Source organism: Carcharhinus amblyrhynchos, chromosome 26 (genome assembly GCF_965287045.1).
Source record: "Carcharhinus amblyrhynchos chromosome 26, sCarAmb.v2.hapA, whole genome shotgun sequence".
In the NCBI taxonomy this organism is placed as follows: domain Eukaryota; kingdom Metazoa; phylum Chordata; class Chondrichthyes; order Carcharhiniformes; family Carcharhinidae; genus Carcharhinus; species Carcharhinus amblyrhynchos.
The window spans coordinates 22,364,432-22,391,807 of record NC_137349.1 but is presented as its reverse complement, the minus strand read 5'-3'; the positions used below and the strand labels follow the sequence as shown (position 1 = coordinate 22,391,807).

The following is a 27,376-nucleotide window of genomic DNA, read 5'->3' as shown; positions in this document are numbered from 1 at the left end:
AAAGACCTGAAACCTGAGAAAGACCTTCAAACAGCAGAACTCTGGCAGGTGCCAAACTTCAATGTCCAGAGTAGGAGAGAGAAAAAGAACTGCGCCTTTCAAATTCAAATAGCAACTGCCTGCTTTTCTCTCTCTAAACTAGCTCTTCCCATAGGCACATGACACATACATGTCAATGTGAGCAACAGGTAAAGATGCTGTTAACACATATATCTGCACACCATAGAGAAATAGCCCAAAGTCGGGTAGACTGGATATAGTCAGGCACATTGCCAAACCACATTATGGGAACAACTGTGATTTTAGTCACAAACACAGAATATAAAATTCGCTGATGCTAACAGAACTATGGTCAAGGACAGTGAAGAAGCTGCTTATTGTGTAGGAATAACACCAGATGTGCAGTGTGAAGTAAGGCACATACACCACATCTTGTAGGAATGTATAAGGTCCAGATTGTGAGACAAATGGTAAGCAAGATGTGTTGTTTCTGCAACTGAGTATATTTTCCAACTGCAGGGGGATGAAGGTCACTGAGATAGTAGGGACATCAGCAATTAAGTTAGCATAAGACTGAATACAGCCGGTCTGAACTGGACTTGTTAACAGTTCTTGATAACAAAGAACAACCCAGCATGGGAAACAGGCCCTTCGGCCCAACAAGCCCGCGCCGCCATTTCACAAAGCATTTTCCTACACCTACCCTGCCCTGTGTGTATGTGAATGGTACCCCTAATGTAGCCAGATTCAGGGGAGAATAGCGTAGGGTCAATTTGGTACACCAATCAGCCTAAGAGCACATCTTTGGGGTGTGGGAGGAAACCGGAGCACCCGGAGGAAACCCACGCAACCACAGGGAGTATGCGCAAACTCCCACAGACACAGGCCCAAATCCATGTATCTGCACAGCTAGCAGTGATAGTCACTGAGCTGTTGTGGTGCCCGTCTGCTGGTCCAGGATTAAGCACACACAGCGACACGAAGTACTAGGCCACTCTCGAAACCTCCAAGAGCAGCCCACGCACGACCCACTGTGTGCATGCCCCTCGGTTGACAACAAGGTGGACCGACACCTGTGGATTAAAAGAGACAAAAACATTAACATGCAATACTAATTTCCAGTGTCGTGCCGAGGATGTGACCCTTTTTAATACCGTCTACTATAACCCTCCATCCCTGTTTCGCTCATGTGTCTATCTAAGTAAACCTTAAACAAGTCCAACGTGCCTGCCTCCACCACCTTACTTGGTAGCGCGTTCCATATCCCCACGACCCTCTGCGTGAAAAACCTTCCTCTAGTATCCAATAATACTTCTCCCCCCTCATCCTTAGATCGTGACCTCTTGTAATAGTTGTCCCCAATCTAGGGAAAAGCCTACCACTGTTGACTCTATCTATTCCCTTCATTATTTTATACACCTCTATCAGATCCCCACTTAATCTCCGTCTTTCTAAGGAGAAGAGCCCCAGTTTTCCAACCTTTCCTCGTAACTCAGTCCTTCCATGCCAGGCAACATCCTGGTAAACCTCCTCTGCATCCTCTCCAGGGTCTCCACGTCCTTCCGGTAGTAAGGTGGCCAGAACTGGACGCAGTACTCCAAATGCGGCCTAACCAACATTCTGTACAACTGAAGCACTAGACAACAGCTCTTATACTGTATACCCCTTCCTATAAAGGCTAGCATTCCATAAGCTTTCTTCACAACCTTCTGTACCTGTGTTGACACCTTCAGAGACTTGTGCACCTGCACTCCCAGGTCCCTCTGTATTTCTATACTCTTAATCGGTCTACCTTTTATCATGTAACTCCTCCCTGCTTTATTCCTTCCAAAATGCATCACCTCACATTTGTCAGGATTAAATTCCATCTGCCATCTATCTGCCCAATATACCAACCTATCTATATCCTGCTGTGTCACCTGACAGTCTTCCTCAGTATCTGCCAATCCTGCCATCTTGGTGTCATCCGCAAACTTGCTGATCACACCACGTACGTCCTCTTCCAAGTCGTTTATATATAATATAAAGAGGAGAGGTCCCAGTACTGAGCCCTGCGGCACACCACTGGTGACTGACCTCCAGCCAGAAAAGGACCCTTCCACTACTACTCTCTGTCTCCTATTGCCCAGCCAGTTTTCAATCCATCTAGCTACCTGTCCTTGTATCCCATGTGCCTTAACCTTTTCTACCAGCCTACTGTGAGGGACTTTGTCAAACGCCTTACTGAAATCCATATAGATGACATCAACGGCTCGCCCATCGTCAACCGTTTTTGTCACCTCCTCAAAAAATTCTACCAGATTCATAAGGCAAGACCTCCCATGAACAAAGCCATGTTGCGTATCCCTAATCAGATCGCAACGCTCCAAATGCTCATACATCCTATCCCTAAGAATTTTTTCCAATAATTTTCCTACCACCGATGTCAAACTCACTGGTCTATAATTACCAGGGTTATCCCTACTACCCTTTTTAAACAGCGGTACCACATTAGCTACCCTCCAGTCCTCTGGGACCTCACTTGTGTCCAAAGAAGAGACAAAGATTTGCGTCAGATGGATGAGTTCCCATGAGAACTAATCAAGTAGGGATATTAAAACAACCCTACAATATGCACTCTTGCAATAACAAGCAAATATGGTTAGAGGGGAGTAGAGGGGCTTGGGACATGAGCCAACATACAGCACAGCCTGTGGCTAGGGGCACCTTGAGCCAATAGGGGAATGACAATACATAAATAGGATAGGGACCACCAATTAGGGGAGAACAAAGTATTGTGTAATTGATTAATATGCTTGTAAAAATAGTATAAAACCCTTGCTTAAACTCGATGTAAGGTGTGCCTATCTTTTGGACACCCGGTCTTGCAAGAACGTTAAACAAAATATCTTGCTCCTTCGGAACTTGACTCGACTAAATTGTTTGACTGTGAGCTGTGTTTCTCACAGTCAATCAGCCTAATTGAACCCTACTCTGAAACCCCAGGGGAAAACCCAAAAAAAAACAAAACTGCATTAACTCAGATTAAAACAATTACCCCAATAATTAGGAGCAATTATTCTTCTGCATTCTCAACATGTGGACTGCCTGTTGTAGACAATCGGCCCCGTAATCAGAGCTGATCCCCTTACAAGAAACATGACACAAATACATTTCATAAAGGCACAGTATTGTCACAAAACATATCATGCAAGCGGCTCTCTAATGACAAAATGCTGTGCAGCAACAGTTCAACCTTATTGCTTTATAATCTAAATCTGCACAACTAAAACTCACCATAAGACCTTGCACAGTATTATACTTAAATGTTACACTATAAAGCATTAAAAGAAGAGATATTTTCCACTCATCTGATTACCTTTAATTACAACTCGCTTAAGTGAACTGATTGCTAGTTTTTTGTATATATGCCTATTTGAGACAATCAACCAAATTACTCTTTAAAAGCTGCAAGTTGGAACGAGCAATTGGCACAAAATAGACAAATGCGAAAAAGAGATTATTTTTCTGTAATAGACACCATATGCACTCAGCACAGGCTGACTAAGTGAACTGGATTTACCTACTTCTCAAGTTCTGCCAATTTCAAATTGGTGTCTTTCCTACTCCAAGCATTCAATTTTGGTTAATCCAGGTAAATAACACGATTTGCAAGATGAAGACTTTACAGAGGACATGAGGTCAAATGACGGGAAAAGTTGGTTTAAAAAGTCAGCTTACTTTAAGTGTGAAGAACATTTTTCTTGTCTTCACTGGCCTAATTCATCAAAAAACTGACACTGCCAGATGAAACAGGACGCTGCTGTAAGTTTCTAATATTTGTTTACATCAGAACTTCGAAAACACATGCATTTCTGTTGTAGCAGCCATTTTCTGTCATGAATATTTTAGTCCTCTTACACATTTCAAGATTGTAAATTAAAAAGAATTTTTCACATCTGCCATATTTGACTACTTTGATTTAAATAAAATATGTTTGAATTGTGTGACTACAGTGTAGTACCATTTGTCCAAAGAAATAGCAGCATAATAAATTCACTGGACTTTTTTTTTGGCAAGACTATTAGAAGACATCTTGCTTAATTTGGCAAGAAATAACAATTGTTGAGATATAGTGCAACTTTCACTTAGCTTAGTTCAGTTGGTAGCACCTGCGAAGGTTGTGGTTTCTAAAGCCCAATGTGAACTTGATCATAAACCTAAGTTGGCATTCCAGTTATTTGGGGAAAATAGGGATATGGTGTGATTGGTACTATATTTATCTGAAGAACAGTATTCTTTTTTGCTACCTTGGATGAATATAAAAGGTCTGATGGCACTATTTAACATAAAGCATGGAGTTTCCTCAACGAACATCAAGCAGGTTACCTCGCCATTTATTAATTTTCTGTTCAAATGGAAGTTCATCACTAGACTAAAATTCTTGCCTTTGGTTTGTAAAATTAAGTGGCTGAAACCATGTAGGTTACCAATATTGGTAAGCTTTATGTTGTCTTTTTACAATGACAGCTCACTATCTTGCAGTCGATGGCCTGCTCCAGCTTCCAGCAGCATTCAACACCCTTCACTCTCATCAATACTGACTTGTGGGGTTGCCTTGATTTGATTTGATTTGATTTATTATTGTCACATGTATTAATGTACAGTGAAAAATATTGTTTCTTGCATGCTATACAGACAAAACATACCGTTCATAGAGAAGGAAACGAGAGAGTGCAGAATGTAGTGTTACAGTCATACCTCAGGTGTTGTGAAAGGTCAACTTAATGCAAGATAAGTCCATTCAAAAGTTTGACAGCAGCAGGGAAGACACAGTTCTTGAGTCAGTTGGAACATAACCTCAGACTTCAGTATCTTTTTCCTGACGGAAGAAGGTGGAAGAGAAAGTGTCTGGAGTGTGTGGCGTCCTTAATTATGCCGGCTGCTTTGCCAGGGCAGCAGGAAGCGTAGACAGAATCACTGGATGGGAGGCTGTAGAGTTTTCCTCAAAGGATGGCTAATACATATAAGAACATAATAAGAACATAAGAAATAGGAGCAGGAGTAGGCCATCTAGCCCTTCGAGCCTGCCCCTCCATTCAATAAGATCATGGCTGATATTAATGGAATCAAGTTATAAATCAAGCTGAAGTTCATATATGGGTATATAAAAGAACAGAGTAAGAGTCATTGTGAATTTCAACTTGTTTTACCACATTAAAAAAATTGAGAAATTACTAGACAAAAATGTTGCATTTATTTATTTGCAACTAATTGCAACTAATGTTGAAGGGAGGATTGTTGTGCCTGACTCCCTGACCAGATTTTTTAAACTATCCTAAACTGCAGCTTCTAGTCAACAGATGTTTAAGTTAATATCACTAATTGATCATTGCCAAACATGCTTGGTTTGACAAAATGTTAGTGATTTCTTTACTTAATTTCCTTAATTTTACTTAATTTCTTTCCCTGTTTTCAAGTATTGGTGATTCAGTATTGGGCAATTAGTAACTGATCTGCTTCAGTTGTATTATATGGTTAAATGCCCGAACATCCAGCAGATAATAGATGTGATTGGGATGCAGAAGATGGGGAAAAATGAAACATTTATGAGATTTAGTGATATGGTTTAGGTGACAAGGTAGAACAAATTATCTTCACCTTAATGACAAAGAATTGAGCTCATGTGCAAATTTAGGAAAATATCTTTACATAGTTGCTAAAATGTGCAATTAAAGAACCTCATTGGGATCATGCAATAGATACAATTACATAGGCCCCAGAGCTGCGTTGTAAGGACACCTACGCAATGGTAGTGGCCAATGCCCGATAATCCTGCCAACTATTCTCCTATTGCCTATTGTAAACATGTCATTTCATGATTGTATGTGCGTGATTTGAAACAGATTAAGTAATATTTAGAATTGTTGTATAGGAAAATCTGTTGTATCCAAACTGAACTTTCCCACAGGGCCCCTACAAGTAAACACCATTGCTTTAATACTTCTCCATCACAAACCCCTGCTGAATTAGTGATTTGTTTTTCAGTTCAAAAAAATAGTTACTTGAGAGCAAGCAGGAAAGTGTAATTAGAATATGTGACTCATGGCTAGAAATAAAAAAAACAAGCTATTCAACCTAATAAATATTTACTATTCCTAATCCCACATCCCTTCTCTGTTCTGAGTTGCAGACTAAAATCCCACTCTAGGACTCCAGTACAAAAATATAGGCTGACAGTAGTGCATTACTGAGAAAGTAATTGCATGAGATGAAGAAACAAAGGCCTCATCTGCCGTCTCGGAAGGATGTAAAAGATCACAGGGCACAATTTGGAACAAAAGCAGGGCAGTTATCCCTGATGCCTTGGCTAATATCCTTCAATCAATATCACCAAAAATGTTCAAAATCGCTTTGCTCTTTGTGGGAGCTTGCTTTAGTTATGATATTTCCTACACTGTAATCAGGATCACAGTTCAAAAAGGACCTGACAAAGAGTCATCCAGACTTGAAACGTTATCTCCATTGTCTCTCCACAGACGCTGCCAGACGGCTGGGATTTTCGAGCATTTTGTTTCAAAAGGTACATCACTGGCTGTAAGATGCTTTGGGACAGCCAGTGGTCATGAATGGCCGTGTAAATGCAAAATTTAAAAACATTATCCTTCTAATTGGGTAGCATGGCGCCACAATGGTTAGCACTGCTTCAACGCACCAGGGTCCCGGGCTCGATTCCCATCTTGGATCACAATCTGTGTCATGTCTGCATCTTCTCCCTGTGTCTGAGTGGGATTCCTCTGGGTGCTCCGGTTTCCTCCCACAGTCCGAAAGATATGCTGGTGAGACTGCATTGGCCGTGCTAAATTCTCCCTCAGTGTACCCGAACAGAGTGTGGCGACCAGGGAATTTTCACCAGTCACTTCATTGCGGTGTTAATGTAAACCTACTTGTGACACTAATAAATAAACTTAACTGCTGATGCAACCCATTAAATCTTTGCTGCCATCACCTTGCGCCGGTCATGCATTCCATAGCACACCCCCACCCTTTGCAAAAGACAAGAGCAGTTTGCAGAGTGGACAAGTCGCAGCATTGTTATCTGTTGAGCTTGCAACAGTGCAGGCCCTTTCCCTTCTCATCCCCTGGGGTGGGATAGGCTACATGGCCTTAGTTGAGCTCCAGGCTTCTGAGGTGACTACAACTCCCGGCAGGCAGCGCGGCAGCGGCGGGGGCGCGCATGCGCAGTGACGGGGAGGCGCAGAGAGCGAGCGCTCGGGGCGGCTGAAGAAGCAGCGGGCGAGGCTGCGGGAGGGTGAGTGAGGGGAGGAGGAGAGGGAGTGAAGGGGGAGGAGGAGGAGGGCGAGGGAATGGGAATGGGAATTAGAATTAGAGTGGGAGTCTTGCGGGGAGGGGAGGGAGCAGTGGAAGCTTTATACCTCCTGGTACAGAGGAGGTGGTGTGAGGGTGATTTACTTTGGGCGGGAGGGCAGGTTGGCACTGGGCCGCTCGGCTGGGAAATTGGGCGGTGATGGGCATCTTTCAATTAATCTTTAATCAGTGAGCGATTGCGGCTTTCTGACGGATGGCAAGGCTCAGTGAGGCAGTAACGGGCCCCGCTCCGTCTACCTGCAGCGCCCCACCCTCGGCTGACTGAGGACAAGTTTTGAGTGTCACAAGTAGCAGGCTTACATTAACACTGCAATAAAGTTGCTGTGAAAATGCCCCCGTTGCCACACACTGTTTGGGTACGCTGAGGGAAAACTTTAGCACGGCTAATGACTGAGAGAGGAAACCCATGCAGATATGGGGAGAACGTGTAGACTCAACACAGTCAGTGACCCAAGCCGGGAATCAGACCCTGGGTCCCTGGCACCAGGTTGCCACCAGGTTGAGTCCTGTCACCCAAACACATACTGCCTGTCTGAAGCACTGAATTCCACGCCAAGCTGCTAGGGGGCCACACCAGCAAAATTCCTTCCTCCATCCAGAGATTGCACAACCTCTTTCATTTGATTTGACATATTATTGTCACATGTATTGGGGTACAGTGAAAAGTATTATTTCTCGTGCTGTACGGACAAAAGCGTAGCATTCATAGAGTACAACGGTGATAAGGAGAGGAAGCAGAATATAGTGTTACAGTCACAACTAGGGAAAGGTCTACTTAATACATGGTGAAGTTTAAAGTTTATTTATTAGTGTCACAAGCAAGCTTATATTAACACTGCAATGAAGTTACTGTGAAAACCCTCTAGTTGCCACTTTCCAGCACCTGTTTTGGTAGGTCCGTTCAAAAGTCTAATGGCAGCAGGAAAGAAACTATTCTTGAGTTGGTTGCTACGTGATCTCAGACTTTTGTATCTTTTCCCGATGGAAAAGAGTATGTCTGGGGTGCAGACATCACTGTTAAGGATGAGAAGCCTTTTTCTTAAGGAAAAAACATGAACCGATTATTTCCTGCTATTTCTCCTAACGACGAGGCAGAGATTTTACTAAGTGGCTGTCATCTACAGATGAACTGGCTTGCCTGAATTGAGGCTGTCTGGTCACAGACAGTGGTGAGTCTGTGGAATTCACTGGTGCAGTAGTTGAGGACAAAATGTGTGATTTTTGAGAAAAAAAAAGTTATATCTTTTGGGGCTAAAGGGATCAAGGGATGGGGGTGTAGGTGAGATCAGGGTATTGAACTTGAACATCAGCCATGATCAAAATAAATGGTAGAACAGTTTCAAAGGGCTGGATGGCCTACTCCTGCTTTAAGCCTCTTTGCTTCTATGAATTACATCCCTACTGATCACAGATCTGTTTACGCCAGCTAGATGGACCTTGTGGCTTTGATTTAACCAGCAGGAGAAAATAGATTGTGTTGTCATGTACTAATCTTTGACTTATTCTGATCAGCCTCCACAGAAAATTCACAGTAATATGTGGTACAGAAGTTTGGAAGGAAAATGGTCTTTAATGGATCTAAATGAGTGCTGTGCTTTGAGAAGCAAAATCTGTATCTATTAAAATGGCTGAAAAAGGATTGATTCTAGTTTTTAAAACTCTGCGAGATACAGAGAAGCTTTATATACTGAACCAAAATAACCAAGACTGTCTAAAACATTTTTCTGATTAAAAGCAAACAGAGGACTGATGATGAGACAGAAATTAATGAAAACTGTTTAAGTGGGTATTTTATATGAATTGGTTGATTGGCTCTCTGCTCCCTACTTTTATGTTTTAAGGGTAAACTCACAAAATATTTTCTGTTTACTGTAATAGAAAAGCTTATTATCGTAAAGTTAATTGTTTTGTCACCGCGTTTATTGTAGCTGAATGCATTTACACAGCCAATTGAGAATATCTTCCTTGCAGGAGTTTGGGTTTACTTTAAACCTGGGTCCCAGAAATGAAAGACCAATTATGAACTCACTGCACCATCCAATTCTGCTGCCCTTTTACTTTTCTTTGCCTCAGTACAGATTTAGAAACATAGAAAATAGAAGCAGGTGGAGGCCATTTAGCTCTTCGAGTCTGCTCTCCATTCATAACACCACCCCCACCCTTTATCCCTTTAGTCCCAAGAGCTATGTCTAATTTCTTCTTGAAACCAGACAATGTTTTGGCCTCAACAGATTTCATGTTGTAGTGAATTCCACATATTCATCATTCTCGGGGTGAAAAATTTCTCCTCACCTCAGTCCTAAAAGATTTAGCCCTTATCCTCAATCTGTGACCCCATAGTCTGGACTCCCTCACTGTCTGAAACGTTCTTTCTGAACCCACCCCGTCTATTCGTGTTAGAATTTTTATAAATTTCTGTGGGATCCCCTCTTCTAAACTCCAATGAATACAATTTTAATTGCTGAAGAAGTTTGTGCAATGTGGGTGTGTAAGAATTCAATAGCTAGTTTAGCTAAAAGAAGGTAAATATATTAACTGAAATTAATTTAAATAGGATGACTTGCCAATTTCTAGAAGCCAAATACAGAGCAGTAGCTGTTAATTTCCTATTTTGTTTTAGGTCAATTAGACCGGCAGTGTATTCCAATATGCCCCACAGTAAACTGGGTGATTTACATTAGAAGGCATACATAGTACATGGCTACTTCCTTTGGAATAAAAAAGTAATTAGAAATATAAACAAATAATTACATTTTTTGATGTGTTAAAGGCAAGAGGTGTCATAACCATAGACTGTTGACAGCTAAAATGTCTGACCAAAAATGTTAAACCTCCTGAAGTTTGAGATATTCTTTAATACTGTAGGAAATATGTACAGTGAGCTCTCATTTTCTTTCCATTACACCTATTTCTTGCCGTACATGATGAAATGAATAGTTGACTATGGAGAAATAATATACTGTTGCAATCTGAAGGTTCTGTGTGGATCCCAGGGTAGAAATGTTAATTACTAGGGGATGCAGGTTTACGGTAAAATGGGGAAAGTTTAAAGATGAGAGGTAAATTTTTTTACAAAGAGGTGGCAAGTGCCTGGAATGTGCTGCCAGAGAAGCAGATACAGTAGCAACATTTAAGAGGCATCTTGACAGATAGGCAGGGAATAGAGGGATATGGACCGCATAGAGGTAAAGGGACTTTAGTTTATGTGTTGGTGCAGGCTTGGTAGGCTGAAGGGCCTGTTCCTGTGCTATACTGTTCTTTGTTCTGTTGTGTAGGGTTGTAAGAAGACAGGATTATTTAGCTTCAAAAGCACAACATCTAAATTTGTTATCATTGAGGATCTTTAAAAATAACACTAGTCATTACCTGTTTTAGTTTTATACTCTCTATCTGTATTGAACTTTAATGTTCATGAGAATTGTTGAATTGTGATGCAGAAATAACAGCTAAATTTCATGGTCAGAAGTGATATCATCAAACTGGGTGAGCAGCCAATCACTTTGTTGTATTCTCGGACAGCAAATCAGGAAGTGAAAACCACTGAAACCCTTTCGCTTATAATTTTAAAATTTTACAGGTAGTGAAATACATGTGGGATTAAGGTCGAAGCTAAAGTACCACAAACATACTTTTTTGAAGTATGTGGAACTTTTTTTTTACCATAATGGAGAAATTTGAAATTCACCACATATAAGATTACTCTTCCAAGACCATTGAGATTCCTTAGCAGCATTGATATACTAGGTATGCCATGAAAAACTCAGCTGCATGTAACTTTTCGAGGGTTTTTACTTTGACACTGAGTTGACGTTCTCCTTTAGTTCAATGATTTTTTTTTTAATTGATAGAACAGCATGCCCACTGGGGAAGCATAGAGTCACTGACAGAAACTTCTGGATTTCTGCTTTTAAATGCACATATGCACGCAAGATTCTGAAGGGGCTTGAAAGGGTAGACACAGGTTGTCTTCACTGTGTATGGAATGTAAAGCGCAGGGCATAGCCTCAGGATGAGAGGGCTCTTGTTTAGAACTTAAATGAGAAGAAATGTCTTTGTGCAATGGGTTATGAATCTTTAAAATTCTGTGCCCCAGGGGTTGTGGATGCTCCACTGCTGAATATATTTAGGGCTGAGGTAGACAGATTTTTGGTCTCAGAATCTCAAGCAGTATGGGGAATGGGTTAAAAATTGGAGTTGAAAGCCACAGTCAGTCATGATCGTATTGAATGATGAAGTGGATTCCACAAACTGTATCCTGTGAACGCCTGCTCCTATCTTTTGTATTCTTGCGCATACTCAGAGGTTGCTGTCAGCAGAGAAATCAAATCACAGCAGTGTTTTGTTATAAAGCTGTAGCAGTTGGGTGGTTAGGAGCAAGCACTTGATTTCTGGGTACCTGGGCATGGACGAGGAGAAAAACAGTTTGGGTCCCACTCCAAACTTTGGCTGGAAAATGTACATGGATGATTTTGGGTAAAGACAGATTTTGCCTTCCACCTTGGTTCAAAAACAGTGTCCATTTTGTCAAGATGTCAGAGCTCTTGGGTTGCCTACACCTCAGCATGAGTGGCTGCCTTTCAGAAAGTAAAGAAAATTAGATGAGCAGGTAGAGAAGCTTATAAATCAACTGCTTAGTGTTATAACACTAATTTTGATAAAAGAGCAGGGACATTAATGTAAGGATCAGGTGATTATGCTTGTAAACTTGTTTTGATTATTGATGAGCTCTATCCTTGACTTTATTCCCTGGTTCATTTAAATATTGTTTATGCTTTTTGAAACTTGGAAGTGACATTGTCTGCTGTTTACCCTGGGAGATTTCCAGCATCGAGCCATGATGTCTCTGAGAGGTTATTGACCACCTTTGTGACGTTTTTTACTGCAGTATTACCACAATGTTGTAGCAAGTTGCAAGGAAATTCTTTTTAATATTCAGGTACTGTAAAGTATCCAAGTTTATTTTGCACTCAATATTGATTTGTTGAGTGAAGTGAGCTGTTCTAACCCATGATCTACAGGACAAATTAGGAGTTTCATAGTGTTGGAACAAAATATTTTTGCCTGTGATCAGTCCATCTCCTTCTATGGTCCATAGCAACATGCAGTCAAGAAAGCACAAGTCACGAGTGTAAGGAACAGAATATTTGTTTTGCACAGATGATCAGTCCATACAACACAAAGATTTAGCAATTCAGTTTCCTTTCATTCTTGCTATCTCACTTAGCCCAATAACTTAAAACACTGGTTGCTTATCACCAACTGATATTTTATGCATAGACTGATCTTTGGACTGTCAGCTCCTTTTAACTCTGTTATGAGATATAATTCCAACTTATGATGATGTAAAAGCATCTATACTCTGCACTAAAGTTCATTAATTACCCATGATTGATGTCTGTTCTGGCCTTGCATTCCACTTGATAGCCAGAAATCTAGAGTGGAACACAACTTGTTTGTATTCCAGTTTATTCTTTTTGTTTCTCAACCTCCTGGTCAATCAATCCCCTCGGTTACTATAGTTCACTATGGCTATTGTAGTTGATCATTAACTCAATTCTCCAACATGGGCCAGCTCACGCATCATTTATATCCCTGTTTAGGGCAGTCTGTCATTAAGATTGCAGTCTATCTTTAAAATTAACATTGTGTACATCTTGGTTTCCTTATCTGAGGAAGGATATTCTTGCTATTGAGGGACTGCAGTGATGGTTTATCAGGCTGATTCTTGGGATGGCAGGTCTGTCATATGAGGAGAGACTAAATTGGTTAAGATTGTATTAATTGGAGTTTAGAAGAGTGAAAGGAGATCTCATAGAAACTTATAAAATTCTGACAGAATTGGACAGCGTAGATTCAGAAAGAATGTTCCTGATGGTGAGGAAGTCCAGATCTAGGAGTCATAGTTTGAGGATAAGGGGGTAAATCTTTTAGGACTAAGGTGAAGAGATATTTATTCACCCAGCGTGTGGTAAAACTGTGGAATTCACCACCATAGAAAGTAGTTGAGGCCAAAATGTGTGATTTCAAGAAGAAATTAGATATAGCTTTTGCGGATAAAGGGACCAGGGGACCCTGGAGGGGAGGACAGGATTAAGATGACATAATTAAAATGAATGAAGGAGCAGGCTTGAAGGGCTGAATGGCCTCCCCTGCTTCTATTTTCTATGATTCAAGATGCCTTTTCCCATTTCCCACCCTCCTACCAGATAACTGCTTGACGGTCAGCATCATAACGTCTGTATCTCCACTAAAGTTTTAGCTTTCATTTAATTAGAAAACACAAATAGTTACTCTCTATTAATTAATTTAACACATTTTTACCTGCTTCTCTTTTCCTTTACTGACATTAAATATTAACTCTCAATCTCTCAATCCTGACTTCAGTTTTTGCTCCCACTGTTGATTTTACAGTTTGTCCCTATGTGCATTGACTAAACTACAACAGTGATTACACTCTTAAAACAATTTAATTGTCTATAAAGTGATTTTGGACACTCTGAGGTTGTGAAAGGCACTGCATTAATTCAAATACCTTCTTTCTATTGCCTATCTCTGGTTTAAAATTAACAGTGGATATTTGGATTGAAATCGCGAACGTAGATACCACAACACCGAAGGAATGGTGCAATTTCTGTTTGAAATGCAGTGGTGCAGGGCTGGATCTCCTATCCTTAGTTACATTACTTTATTAAAGGAATGCTGAAGGGAAATCTGACCCAAGTAAGTCTCAGCTGATCTTTGCACCCAGCATTCCTCCCCCTTTCTTAACATCTTTATATCCTGAAGGAGATAGTTTTCTCGTCTTATACATGTATATGTACAATAATTATATATCTTAAATCATATTTCCTCTTCCCACACCCTCTGGTTTTATTTTTTCCCTGCTACAGCAATTTCTGAAATGCCACATATGCACCTCTGACCCACTGAATGTTACTTTGTAAACATAGCGAAAGAAGAAAACCATCTGGTTAAGATTACCTTTCTAGTTTTTGTAATCTCCTTTGGCTGGTGTTTGATGAAAGTACTTTAGCACAGTTTGAGGCAGTCAATGTGATTATGCTCCCACACCACAGACTTGGAAGAAAAGTTATAGCTCATGGAATAAAAGGGATAGTAGCAACATGGATATAAAATTGGCTGAATAATAGAAGGCAGCGATTAAAGGTCAATGGATATGTTTTGGACTGATGAAAGGTTTGTAATGGTGCTCCCCAGGGAACATTAGTGGGACCCTTAATTTTCTTGATACATATTAATGATCTAGATCTTGGTGTGCAGGGGATGATTTCAAAGTTTACAGGTGACACAAAAATTGAAACTATTGTAAACTGTGAAGAGGACAGTGTCAAACTTCAAACAGATGTAGGCAAGTTGATGGAGTGGGCAAAAAGGTGGCCGAGGAAGTTCAATGCAGAGAAGTGTGAGGTGATGCATTTTGGTAGGACATGGAGAGACAATATAAAATAAGGGGTAAAATTCTTAAAGGGATGTAAGAACAGAGGGACCTGGGTGTTTATGTGCTGAGATCATTGAAGGTGGCAGAACAGTTAGAGATAGCAGTTAATAAAAGATATAATACTCTAGGCTTTATACTATACAAGAGCAAGGAAATTATGCTGAATTTGAAATATGAGACACTAGTTAGATCTCAGCTGGAATATCATGTAAAGTTTTGGGCTCGCGCGATAGGAAGGATGTGAACACATTGTAGAGAGTGTGTAGAAAAGGTTTAGAAGAATAGTCCCAGGGATGAGAAACTTCACTTTTTCAGATAGATTGGACTATTCTCCTTGGAGAGAAGAAGACTAAGAGGAAATTTGATAGAAATGTTCAAAATCATGAGGGGGCTACACAGTAGATAGGGAGAAACTGTTCCTGCTCAGAAAAGGATCAAGAACTAGAGGACATGGATATAAAGTGATTTGCAAAAGAAGCAGATCTGATGTATGGAAATATCTTTTTCGCACAATTGGTTCAGGCCTGGAATGCACTGTCCGGAAATGTGGTGGAGGCAGATTCAGTCGAGACATTCATGTGGTCATTAGGTGATTACTTGAACAGAAACAATGTGCAGAGTAACAGGGAAAAAGGTAGTGGAATGGCACCAAGTTATGATGCTTGATTGGAGAGCCAATGCAGACACATCTTCTGCACTATAAAAATTCCATGGTTCTGTGATGCTCAGATTGGAAAACTTCTTGTATTGGGCATGAAGTGAAAGCCTTTGTTTTACAAAAGCTGGGGGATCCCCAATCCTTTTATGATTCATGAAAAGTTTATTGGTATTTTAAAGAAAACCCCTCTACTCTAGTGACCTTTCTGTATTAAGATTTATTTATTTAACATAAAAGATTTAGCATTTTATTCCAGTCATCTTAAAGCATTGTCAGTATCAGCATGCAAAGTGTGTAGGTCACCAGATTGTTGAATTAATAACATGGTTTGTATTTGTCCCTGCAAAGACTGGCAACTACAGGAGCAGTGTGTATGTCTAACACAAGGTACGTAAAATTGTCATAGTCCCAGGTGGCCATAGGCTGCTCTCACCTTTTGAGTGGGAGAGCTGACTGGTGGTGATTTAACCTGAGGACCACCACACCTCAAGTGAGAAGCAAGGCTGAGAAGGCAGGCCTTCATGAGTAGTCTCAGCTGATGTGGGAATTGAACCTGTGCTGTTGGCGTGGCTCTGCATCACAAGCCAGCCAGCCATCCATCGAACTGAGCTAACTGACCCCAACAAGGTGTATAGTAGCCTGCAAGAACAGAAGAATTAGAAGCAGGAATAAGCCTTCAGCTCTTTGAGTCTGCACCACCATTTGATGAGACTATGACTGATTTGATTGTGGCCTCAACTGTGTTTTCCTGTATAACCTTGATAATCTTTGACTCTCTTGCTCATCAAGAATTTAACTCAACCTTGTGAGTATCCACCATCTTAGTGTATAGAGAGTGTAATATTCCACAACTGAATAGCAGCGTACACAGATGTATGTTGGTGACATTTGCTTCCCCAGGGCGCTTCCAAATTGGAATTAGCTGTCTCTGCAGTTTTCAGATTTTGTTTTTGCAGAGGATCATATCCCAATAAATAGGGCGAGCATCATATTTAAGAAGTTGACCATTTGGGATGAGTTCATGAGAGACAATAGCAATTTACGTAGTGCACAGCCTTTGTGATTCTTGGTTGAAGTTGCCATTTCAAACATCGCTGAGCTGTAAGTTTTGTATCATTAGTGTGGTTTCTAGGATATGATTTCCACAATTTCCAAAGATGTGTGGGTTAGGTTGACTGGCCATGCTAAATTGCTCCTTAGTGTCAGGAGAGCTAGTAGGATAAATGTGTGGGGTTAAGGGGATAGGCCTGAGTGGGATTGTTGTTGGTGCAGGTTCGATGGGTCGAATGGCCTCCTCCTGCACTGTAAGGGATTCTGTGATCTGGTTGTAGCTAGATCATTAATATACAGATTTAAAAGGTACTTGGACTGATCCCTGAGGGATGCCATTAAATTGATGTCTCCGCGAGCTTATGTGGTCATCCATGTGTGACGCTAAAACCCATAGCAGTACCTCAGTCAAGCAGGTGGCTAAATATGGCAAGATACTTGATATTTTTGCTTGTAGATCAAGATAAAATATTTGGTTGTTTAAACTAGCTACAGATTAAAGCATTCTTTAAGGTAGCCCAACTCTAAAATAATTCAGTAAATCGAAGTGTTCAGTTACTCAAGTGCTATTTCCTCTTAGTGATTGGGCTGGGTATTTTGTACTACAACAAATAAATGAGGAAGTGTAAACCTCTTAAAAGAAATTGAGCACTTCTTGGAAACAGTCCAACTGGGAATTTCCCTAACTTCCCCAGAGTAATGTGTTAAAATGAGACATGGGTTCTCCATGCCTTCACTCTCCACAATACTCATCTAATGAGGTAAGAAAATCTGGACTGTATAAATAAAGGAACCAGGAAAACCACATACTATTAACAAAAACAGTCGTATCGTGAATGAACTGTTTGCTAGATCTTTTTAATTTAAATGATTACAGATTTTACTTAAAACATAAAGTATATAATTAATCTTCAGGAAGGTGCTAAGAATGAAGAAGTAATTTTCAAATTAAATTTGACTGGTTGAAATGACTTATTGGCATAGAAAGGTAGGTGCTTGTATCATTTCCAATGTGGAAAAACTATTTACGGTCAGGGAGTCAGCTCAGTTGGCTGAACGGCTGGTTTGTGATGCAGAGCATTGCCAACATGCGTTCAATTTCCATACCAGCTGAGATTATTCATGAAGGCCCTCTGTCTTGTCAGCCTTGCCCCTCGCTGAGGTGTGATAAACCTCAGGTTAAAATCACCACCAGTCAGCTCTCCCCTTCAAAGTGGGGAGCAGGCTATGATTGTCTGGAACTATGGCAGCTTTACTTTTTTACTATTTGTTACCTTTAGAATGTTGTAATAGAGTTCTTTGATGTTAGCCAAAAACCTAGATATTCCAGTAAAAGTTATTGATAGTCAGGAACACGTTGACTACTGGTTTGAACGTAAGAAAAGGTTTAAAAACATCAGGTCAAAACTTTGCAATGCATTCAGATTTGGAGCCATGTAACCCTTGTGAAACCTTTAAAATTTGCTTATGATTTAGTGGAAATTTTTTGAAAATTAATACGCTGAAATTAAGAAGGCACAAAATGTAGGCATCCTGTTTCTTATGAATGTACATTCAGAAATATCTCTGAACTAAAAGAATGTTTTTTCAGTTTATCAAGTCTCCCCTCAATCTTCTTTTCTCCAAGGAAAACAGTCCCAGCCTGAACAATCTAACCTCATAGCTACAGCTTATCCCTGGAGTCATTCTTGTGAATCTCCTCTGTTTTCTCTCCAATGCCTTCAGATCCTTCCTCAAGTATAGCACCCAGAACTGGATGCAATACTCCGAATGCAGCCTAACCAGTGGCTTATACAAGTTCAATACAATCTCCTTGCTCTTGTATAAGGAGAACTGAGTAGGGTAAACTGCTCACCTCTGACTGAGACCTAATGTCTCATATAAATTCAGCTTAGCTTGTTAGGGAACTTAACCCAAGTTGATTCTCTAGAATAGTGGTTATAGTTGTTTCTGTAGTGTGGTAGTTATAGTTGTTTCTGTAGTGTGGTGGTTATAGTTGTTTCTGTAGAGTGGTGGTTATCATGTTCCCCTAACATGCCGAAGGTCCCTCGTTCGAAACCGAGTGGAACCATCAAATATTTCTGGGGCAGCACACTGGCACAGTGGTCAGCTGCCTCGCAGCGCCAGAGACACAGATTCAATTCCGGCCTCAGGTGAGTGTGTGGAGTTTACACATTCTCCGTGTCTGCATGGGTTTCCTCCAGGTTGCTCCGGTTTCCCCCCTCACTCTAAAGATGTGCAGGTTAGGTTGAATGGCCATGCTAAATTGAGCATTAGTATCAAGGGGATTCGCAGGGTAAATACGTGGAGTTACGGGGATAGGGCCTAAATGGGATTATTGTTAGTGCAGGCTTGATGGGCCGAACGGCCTCCTTCTGCACTCTAGGGATCCCATGAATGTGACTCGTTGTATTCAGAAGAGATGGGGTTAAAGAGAAAAGAAAAGCAAAGTCAACAATCCAGTGTAGCAACTTAATTTTTCCTGTCTTCTCAAGTAACTTGTCATGCAATGTTATGCTCCAACTTGAAAGCATATGGGAAATACCAACAGTGAACATAAATCCCCTTTAATTCCTTTTGAAGGTGCAGTGTTCTACTTGTTTGCTTTTCTTCAAATTTAGAAGGTGAAAATGAAACAAGTGCTAATTTCTTTTTACTTTGGTTTATTTAGAAGTAGCTCCATCACTCTTTTAAAGTAAATCATTTTTAAACATGATATCAACTGCCTAATAATAAGGCTAAATGCTTCAGTGTGATTTGTATGTCCTATATCAGGCCATAGTAGGGTTTGAAAATTTAAGACCAACTTGGAACGCTACAAACTAAATTCTTGAAGTGTTGTTTATTGGGATAGATCAGTTTTGTAAATAACAATGTAAAATTGTACGATGATAGTAAATTATCGTATAACTCAAGCTTTCTTTTCCATGTTTTTCACAGAATTGAAGACTTGTTGAATACAAGCAACTTTACAACACACACATTTTAGCAAACAACATAAATTGTCTGGAGCGTCAGCCATTTACTGTGAAGACTTGTCGTTCTTGCTGCTTTTCACAGACCATTGCAGAGATTTTAATATGGCTGTGGCCTTGAAACAGGTGTTCAACAAAGACAAGACTTTTCGCCCCAAACGCAAATTTGAGCCGGGCACTCAGAGGTTTGAATTGCATAAAAGGGCACAAGCATCGCTAAATGCTGGTTTAGATTTGAAATTGGCTGTACAGCTCCCTTCAAATGAGGATCTCAATGACTGGGTAGCTGTGCATGTGGTAGATTTTTTCAACCGCATTAATCTGATTTATGGAACTGTGTCAGAATTCTGTACTAATAGCACATGCCCTATCATGTCAGGAGGACCCCGATACGAATATAGATGGCAAGATGAGAATAAATACAAAAAACCTACTGCACTGCCAGCACCACAGTATATGAATCTCCTTATGGATTGGATTGAAACCCAAGTGAATAATGAAAACATATTTCCAACCAATATTGGTGAGTTGAAACGATCAAATGTTGTCATTCAGTTTTGCCTTTCATTTATTCTTCGTCAGTTTTCCCTGGGAAAATGTCATTTTGTCCATTTCACTAAGCCACAACTGTATCAACAGGACAAAAGAAGTGACTTTGTATAGAATTTGTAAATGACAGATAATCAAATGACATAATCGCTTTGGTAAAATCACTGATTCCATTCAAATATAAATTGACGGTACAGCTGTAAAGAATACCCATTACATGTTAATTCGTGGAAGAGTTTCTGATGATAGAATATTTTACATTGGACTATAGAATCCAAACAGTGCAGAAAGAGGCAACTGAGCTCACTGAATCTGCATTGACTCTGAAAGAGCATCTTCGTAGAAGAATAATCATAGAATCCCTACAGTACAGAAAGAGGCAACTGAGCTCATCGAATCTGCATTGACCTCGAAAGAGCGTCTTCATAGAAGAATAATCATAGAATCCCTACAGTGCAGAAGGAGACCATTCAGTCCATCGTGCATGCTCTGACAACAATCCCACCTAGGCCCAGAGTATTTGCTAGTACCCGTGACACCAAGGGTCAATTTACCACAGCCAATCAATCTAAGCCACACATCTTTGGGTTGGGGGAGGAAACCGGAGCACCCAGAGACCTTACCTAGGCCCAACTGCCTCATCCTATACCCATAGCCCTTTGCATTTACCATGGCTAATCCACCTAATCTGCACATCTTTGGACTGTTGGAGGAAACTAGAGCACCTGGAGGAAGCCCATGCAGACAAGGGAAGAACATGCAAGCGCCACACAGGCAGTCACCTGAGATCAGAATCAAACCAGGTCCTTGGTGCTGAGAGGCAGCAGTGTTAACCACTGTGCCACCATGACTTTTACATTGGTCGATTTGTCATCTAGTCAATATTGATCTCTTGGTTGCTGTGCCCTTGTATTTAATCTAATGTAATTTTAAACAAGCCAGCTTCTCTGTATGTCCAAACAGTTTGCTCGAGTTTATTGTCTTTGTATTCATCAGACTGGAATATAATCTGCTGTAAATAATTTGCAGACTATAAACTAATTATCTGCTGCAGTAAATAGTTTTCAGACCATAAACTGTTGAAAGTGCACAGTAGCTCTATCAGCAGTCGACATGGAAACGAGCAGGCCACTCAGCCTCAAGCCTCTTCCACAATTCAGTTAGATCATAGCTGATCTGTATCTTGATTCCATTTATCCATTTTAGTTGTGTACCCTTCATTATCCTTCCCTAACAAAAATCTGTCAAAATAAAAACAGAAAATATTGGATTTATTTAAAATGTCTGGCAGTATCTGTGGAGAGAGAAACAACATTAATATTTCGAGTCAAACCTGTCAGTCTGTCAAATTTTAATGGACCTAATGTCAACAGCCTATTGGGAGAGGGAGTTCCAGATTTCTAATACTCTTGTCAAAGTTGGATTTATGCTGTTAACCATTTTAAAAACAAAATCCTCCTCAGATCTGAAAGCTTGAATCCTGCGAGACTCATGTTCGGTTTTATGTGATGTTGAGATTGGCCTGTTTCAGAGTAGCACAAGCAAATTTACTGTAAGAAGTGCAGGTTTTCAAATTTTATTTCCAATCTTTATTCACTAAATACACAAATTGTACCATGAACTTCAAATGTACTGTAAAGTTCCTGTCCATACTGTCTAGCAATATTGCGCTATTGACTCTAGCAAGAACGTTAATTTATATATTTTCCTTTTCTCTCAGGCACCCCCTTTCCTAAGAATTTCCTGCAAGTTTGTAAGAAGATACTTTCTCGCCTGTTCCGTGTTTTTGTCCATGTGTACATACACCACTTTGATCGGATCAACTTTATGGGTGCAGAAGCGCACGTTAATACTTGTTACAAACATTTTTACTACTTTGTTACGGAGTTCAATCTAATAGACAACAAAGAATTAGTACCCCTGGTATGTTCCTTTACTACTAAATTTACCAATACAGTTTGTTTGACAGGGTTTTGTACAAAACAGTGCTTTCTGGTCTGTTAGCCACTTCAAAAAAAAAATGCAGTGTGATGCAGTTTATTGGGAAAGTAATACAGTGATGCCTGTGGAGAATGGGACTATGTTATGCAGGCTGGCAGGAAGCTGAAGTCTAATGTTTGTATTTTTTGATATGTCTTTGTGTGTACAGGTTTAAACACTTTTGGTCAGGCTGGTGTTTGAATTGCTGAGTGTCTACACATACGGAGTTTTTGTTTGCACTTATTAAGGTTGCATTAGTGAAGCACCTGACGTAATGTATCCTTATGTGGCTCAGTGTCAAATTTTCATAGCACCCCTACAGCACAGGAGGAGGCCATTTGGCCCGTCAAGTCTGTACCAACCACAATTCCACCGAGGCCCTATGCCCTGCACATTTACCCTGCTAATACCCCTGACACTAGGGTCAACTTAGCATGGCCGATTAACCTAACCCCACATCTTTGGACTGTGGGAGGAAACTGGAGCACCTGGAGGAAGTCCATGCAGACGCAGGGAGAAAGTGCAAATTCCATACAGACAGTGACCCAAGGCCGGAATTGAATCTGGGTCCCTGGTGCTGTGAGGCAACAGTGCTAACCACTGTGTCACTGTGCCGCCCAAAATTTATTTGCTAACACTTGCACAAAATGTCTTGGGATGTTTATTAAGTTAAAGGTGCTATGAGAGTACAAAGTGCTGTTCAATATTTAAAGAAGTTTGAACTCTAGTCAGACTCCAGTTTTGCTAGAGCTAGTTGATGGCACACTCAGTCAAATGTCAACATTCGATGTCAACAGCTTCCAGTCTCACTGCAACACAATAACGTACCAGTCAGATAAACAGAATCTCATCATAATCATGGAACAATAAATATAAATTAGTTACTAATAACTCCAGGAGGAAAGTCAGGCGGGGGGGGTGGCAGGGGCGCGGAGACAAGGTCGGGGAGTGGGGTGGAGGATTTCTTTACCCATTGAATCACAAGAATAAAGAACTCATTACCACAAGGAGTAGTTGAGGAAATGCATTACAAACAGAAGATTATATGATAGGATTGATTGAAGTGGGGTTATGTGAAGGCTTGTGTGACCATAAACACCAGCATGGAGCAGTTTGACAGCATAGTCCGTTTATGTCCTGAGATTCTGTGTAGACCAATGTACAATCAAAAAAAGTATTGTTGAGAAATGGACTTTGTGGCCAATTATTTGCCACTTACTTGGGCCTCAATTGGGGCAAGACAGGCTGTCCACCTCTCGAGGTTTTGCCTGCTTGCAAATCTGTTCACTTAATTGTTTTGAAGCATTACGTTGATGTAGCATAAAACCAGATGAAGTAAACATGTTCAACATTTGTCTTTCATTGGACCTCCTAATAATTTGAAAAATACGTTTAGTAACTATGAATCCAACAAGTGGAGCCTTCAAAAATTACATTAGCAACAGCCATTATTCTGTTTCAAATTAAGGATATGCTTGGAGTGAGCAGCAGATGGGTCAGTACCTCAAACAAAAGGGTAGCATAAAGTGAGATTTGACTTTCAGTTTAGAAATGATACTTTCTGGTAAAGATATACTTGCCGTAATTTACTATTAATATTTTGTACTAGAGGTTCCACTGGTGTAAGATTGCAAATGACAATTCTATAGGAACCAAATTAGCAATGGAATTGATTACATTTTCAATACATATAACTCCATAACCCCTTCTTACATTCTTTGTCTGGATCTCAAATGACAAATTTATCTAGCCAGCTAAATAGAAATTTTGTTGATGGTAAATTGATGGCTAGGCCTAATTCTGTTTTTCACTGGGAACATTTCATAGACCACATGATGAAAATTTGTTAATTAAAGCTCCAACAATGAGATGGTCACTCAGCATTAAATCAGTGGATTAAAGTAATCCTTGTCCAAGCTCTGTTAATTGTTACTGAATATAAGCCTTTATTGTCCGATCATTTTGTGTCATCACTTGTTTGCTATTTGTGGACTTTAAGATAAAAAGTGTGTCAGGCAATTTTTTTTTGTCACCTGATTTCTTTTGGTTATAACTGGATTTGACTTTGATTCACTGTTTTTAAGCCTTTCTACCTGTGCACTTCTGTTCCTGTTCTCTTCTTTAACAGCCATTGTGGTAACCGTCCTATCAACCAGAAGGCACTGTGGATAATTTTGTTGCAGTTTTACTATATAATTATTATCAAGACAATTTCCAGCTGTTCAGATGTTTTCACTTGTGTTATGTGATCTAAATATTATTGTTAACATGATTATACATTGGGTGGCATGGTGGCACAGTGATTAGCACTGGTGCCTCACAGTACCAGGTGCCCGAGTTTGATTCCTGACTTGGGTCACAGTCTGCGTGGAGTTTGCACGTTCTCCCCGTGGCTGCATGAGTTTCCTTCGGGTGCTGTGGTTTCCCCCTAGAGTCCAAAAGACGTGCTGGTTAAATGCATTGGCCATGTTAAATTCTCCCTCAGTGTACCTGGACAGGCACCAGAGTGTGGCAAGTAGGGGACTTGTGCAGTAACTTCACTGCAGTGTTAATGTAAGCCTACTCGTGACAATAATAAATAAGCTTTAAACTAAAATTCTAGAGCCTTATTAGCCAGTTATGAATTGCAGTTACAACCTGCTAGCCAAACTACTAGGTCCGACATCTTCTAGAGTTTGAAATCCAGAAAAGGATGATCTCTCAAGTTATCCTTGAGAAACTTTTGCCTGTTCAACGATAGTTGGTAGGTCTGTGAAATCTACTTACAGTCTGCAAAAAAGCTACCTCCTTTCAGCAAATTCTCTCTTTGTGTAGCGTCCTCATTGTCCGAGGACAGATTATCATGTTCTCCACAAATTTCTGTGCCATGTAATCACAATGCGGATAGGAGAAGAGGCAGGACTCAAGAATGACCTCAGCCACTATGCAGATGAAGCCCACGTCATCGGTGTTATTAAGCACCGTGCTTTAGGCAATTGACCTGATCATTTCTGTTTCTGAAAATTAACAAGTGTTTGCATCATCATGCCTTCCAAAAGTCAATGTCAGCCCCCAAGAAGGCTGGGTTAAATGTATAATTGGCTTATAGGGAAAGATCAGAAACATTAATGCAAACCACTTAGTTATATTTTGATTTATTATTCTGAAGACACAGGATATTTTTGAAGTGGCAATTACTTGTGTTACAAAAAGAAAATCATACTTCAGCCTTGCAATCCTGGATAAAGAGTTTTGTTATGAAAATATTCTGATTGATTTGACTTCTCTTTTGCTATTTCACCTCTACAGGTAATTTGCATACTGAGGCAGTTGTAGTAAATCAGGTGGCAAAAAGAAACCTAGAATTCCTGGGTGTGTTGGTAGATTCCGTTAATGTCAACAAAAGCTCTGGAAATTCCCGCTTGAAAATTGTTTGGTTTTGTTCTGACGCTGTTTCAAAGCACAAATCAGAAAAAGCCTTTCATGCTGTTCTCAAATAATTTTGAAAATTTACACCTTATCTTTCTTTTAGTAAAGAACCATGGATGTTTATCGGGCATTCATCCCTATTATGCCTGTACCATCTGTTTGCTAGGGCAAACTAATCATACTGATCACTCTCTCCCCACAGCCCTGTTTCTTTCTTTGCTTTTGGATATTATTCCCTTAAAAGTTGCAATCTTTGACTCAACTCCTATCTCTGGAAATTATTACATGTCCCAACAAGTCCACATAAGTGTTTCAAGAGCATCATCATCCATTAATGTACTGTTTTGTCTGCTTCTTTAACAGAAGGAGATGACTATGCAAATGTGCCATTGAAAAGGAACTCCTGGCCAGTTATGGAAGAAGCTGTTTCATCCACATGGTTATTGAAATGGACTCTCTCAAATCAAAAAAAAATCCACTTGAAAGAAAAACTCTATCCTGTTTCAAATAATTATTTACTGATGTCAAAATGTGAAAGATAAAATTGCCTGACATGGAATTTTCTATTCACGCACAGAACTGTAATGCTTGCAGCAAATTCCAAATGGCATTGATGTACCTACCTGGAGTAGTTAATTGTTTAGATTTTATAACTGCTCTTTAAGTTACATAATTCTGTAGCTGTATGGGGGGGGGAAATAAACAGAATTATAGCTTTTCTATAATAATTATTTTGCTTGATATAAAGATTTATTGATATATTTGCAGTTAATTATGAGTAAAGCGCATTTGAATGTATGAGAGATGAAGCAAGATAAGGCATTTTTATGCCTTCAGAAATGAATATTTCAGCGTATTTATTTGCACAGTAAATATCGCTGATCTGATAACAAGGTCTGGCTGGTGCCAGAAACCCTTTGTAAAGGCAATTTGCAATATCCCTCACAAATTTCAGTGTTGTGGATTTCCTGAATAATTGGTTTAAATCGGGAATCCCAAAAGTTTTTGATAGAAGAATTGACTTACCTTGGTACACTGTCACAGTACAATCAGCAATGCTAGCTCGTGGACAACAAAATCTGTAAATTTAGTCCTGATGTGGTACATATAATATTTATTCATTTGGTTCTTCCAACTGAACAGAAAAAAAATGTGGATTTTTAAAAAAAACTATTTAAAAATGAATAATATACTTTTTTACTGGTATTTCTTGTTTAAAGCTTTAGTATTCATGAATGCTATAATACAATGTAGTTTTCTATAATTTCTGGGGACATCTGTGGTGTAAGGAAGTTCTTTTGAAATGTGTTATATTTTATATCTTTTATCTATTTGATTTTGTACATTACATGATGTGCTTTAATCTCTTACTGTCTGGATTATTTGTATCAGTTTCTTTGCACTTAATTCTTTGAGATTGTTTGTTTGCTTATAAGATTAATGTGCAATGTTATTAAAACATTCTCATCTTAGCTTTTTCTTCGTCATTCTTACCGTTGCATATTCTCTAAAGGGGTGGTTTATGCAATTGTTATTAATTGAACCCAGGAAAATGAACTCCTTTTGTGAGGATAAGTGCACCATAGGATATTCGTTTTATGATAATTATTTAGACCTATTAGGATCACCAGGCTTTCACCAGCTTTGTGTTAATCACCAGAGCCTATTCCAATAAACTACATTCCCTTGAAACCAAAGTATAAGATAATTAATTTTTGGTTTATACATTTATAGGAATGCAAATATATGTGATCATTTACATAAGAACATAAGAAATAGGAGCAGGAGTAGGCCATCTAGCCCTTCGAGCCTGCCCCGCCATTCAATAAGATCATGGCTGATCTGTCGTGGCTCAGTTCCACTTTCCCGCCCTCTCCCCATAACCCTTAATCCCCTCTCTTATCAAGAACCCATCAACCCGCTTCTTAA

General features: G+C 39.8%; 1 protein-coding gene across 4 annotated transcripts; it reads left to right on the top strand.

Annotated features, from left to right (window-relative positions):
- Window positions 1-7,227: 7,227 nt before the first annotated feature.
- On the top strand, window positions 7,228-26,904 carry mob3a (MOB kinase activator 3A). Of its 4 annotated transcripts, none has more exons than XM_080212939.1 (4): window positions 7,228-7,291; window positions 19,476-20,033; window positions 21,780-21,982; window positions 25,811-26,904. In XM_080212939.1, exons 2-4 carry the CDS (start codon window positions 19,616-19,618, stop codon window positions 25,838-25,840), a joined length of 651 nt encoding a protein of 216 aa, XP_080069065.1. In that variant the 5' UTR covers window positions 7,228-7,291; window positions 19,476-19,615; the 3' UTR covers window positions 25,841-26,904. The 4 variants fall into 4 exon arrangements, with proteins under 4 accessions (XP_080069065.1, XP_080069068.1, XP_080069066.1 ...); XM_080212942.1 differs by lacking the exon at window positions 7,228-7,291 and adding an exon at window positions 15,853-15,872; XM_080212940.1 differs by lacking the exon at window positions 7,228-7,291 and adding an exon at window positions 17,416-17,523.
- Window positions 26,905-27,376: the final 472 nt, after the last annotated feature.

Excerpts from the sequence above, each read along its gene's own strand:
- mob3a (XM_080212939.1), top strand. The coding sequence starts at position 19,616 with ATGGCTGTGGCCTTGAAACAGGTGTTCAACAAAGACAAGACTTTTCGC. Across the intron at positions 20,034-21,779 it reads CATATTTCCAACCAATATTG|GCACCCCCTTTCCTAAGAAT; the intron begins GTGAGTTGAAAC and ends CTTTTCTCTCAG. Across the intron at positions 21,983-25,810 it reads ACAAAGAATTAGTACCCCTG|AAGGAGATGACTATGCAAAT; the intron begins GTATGTTCCTTT and ends CTTCTTTAACAG.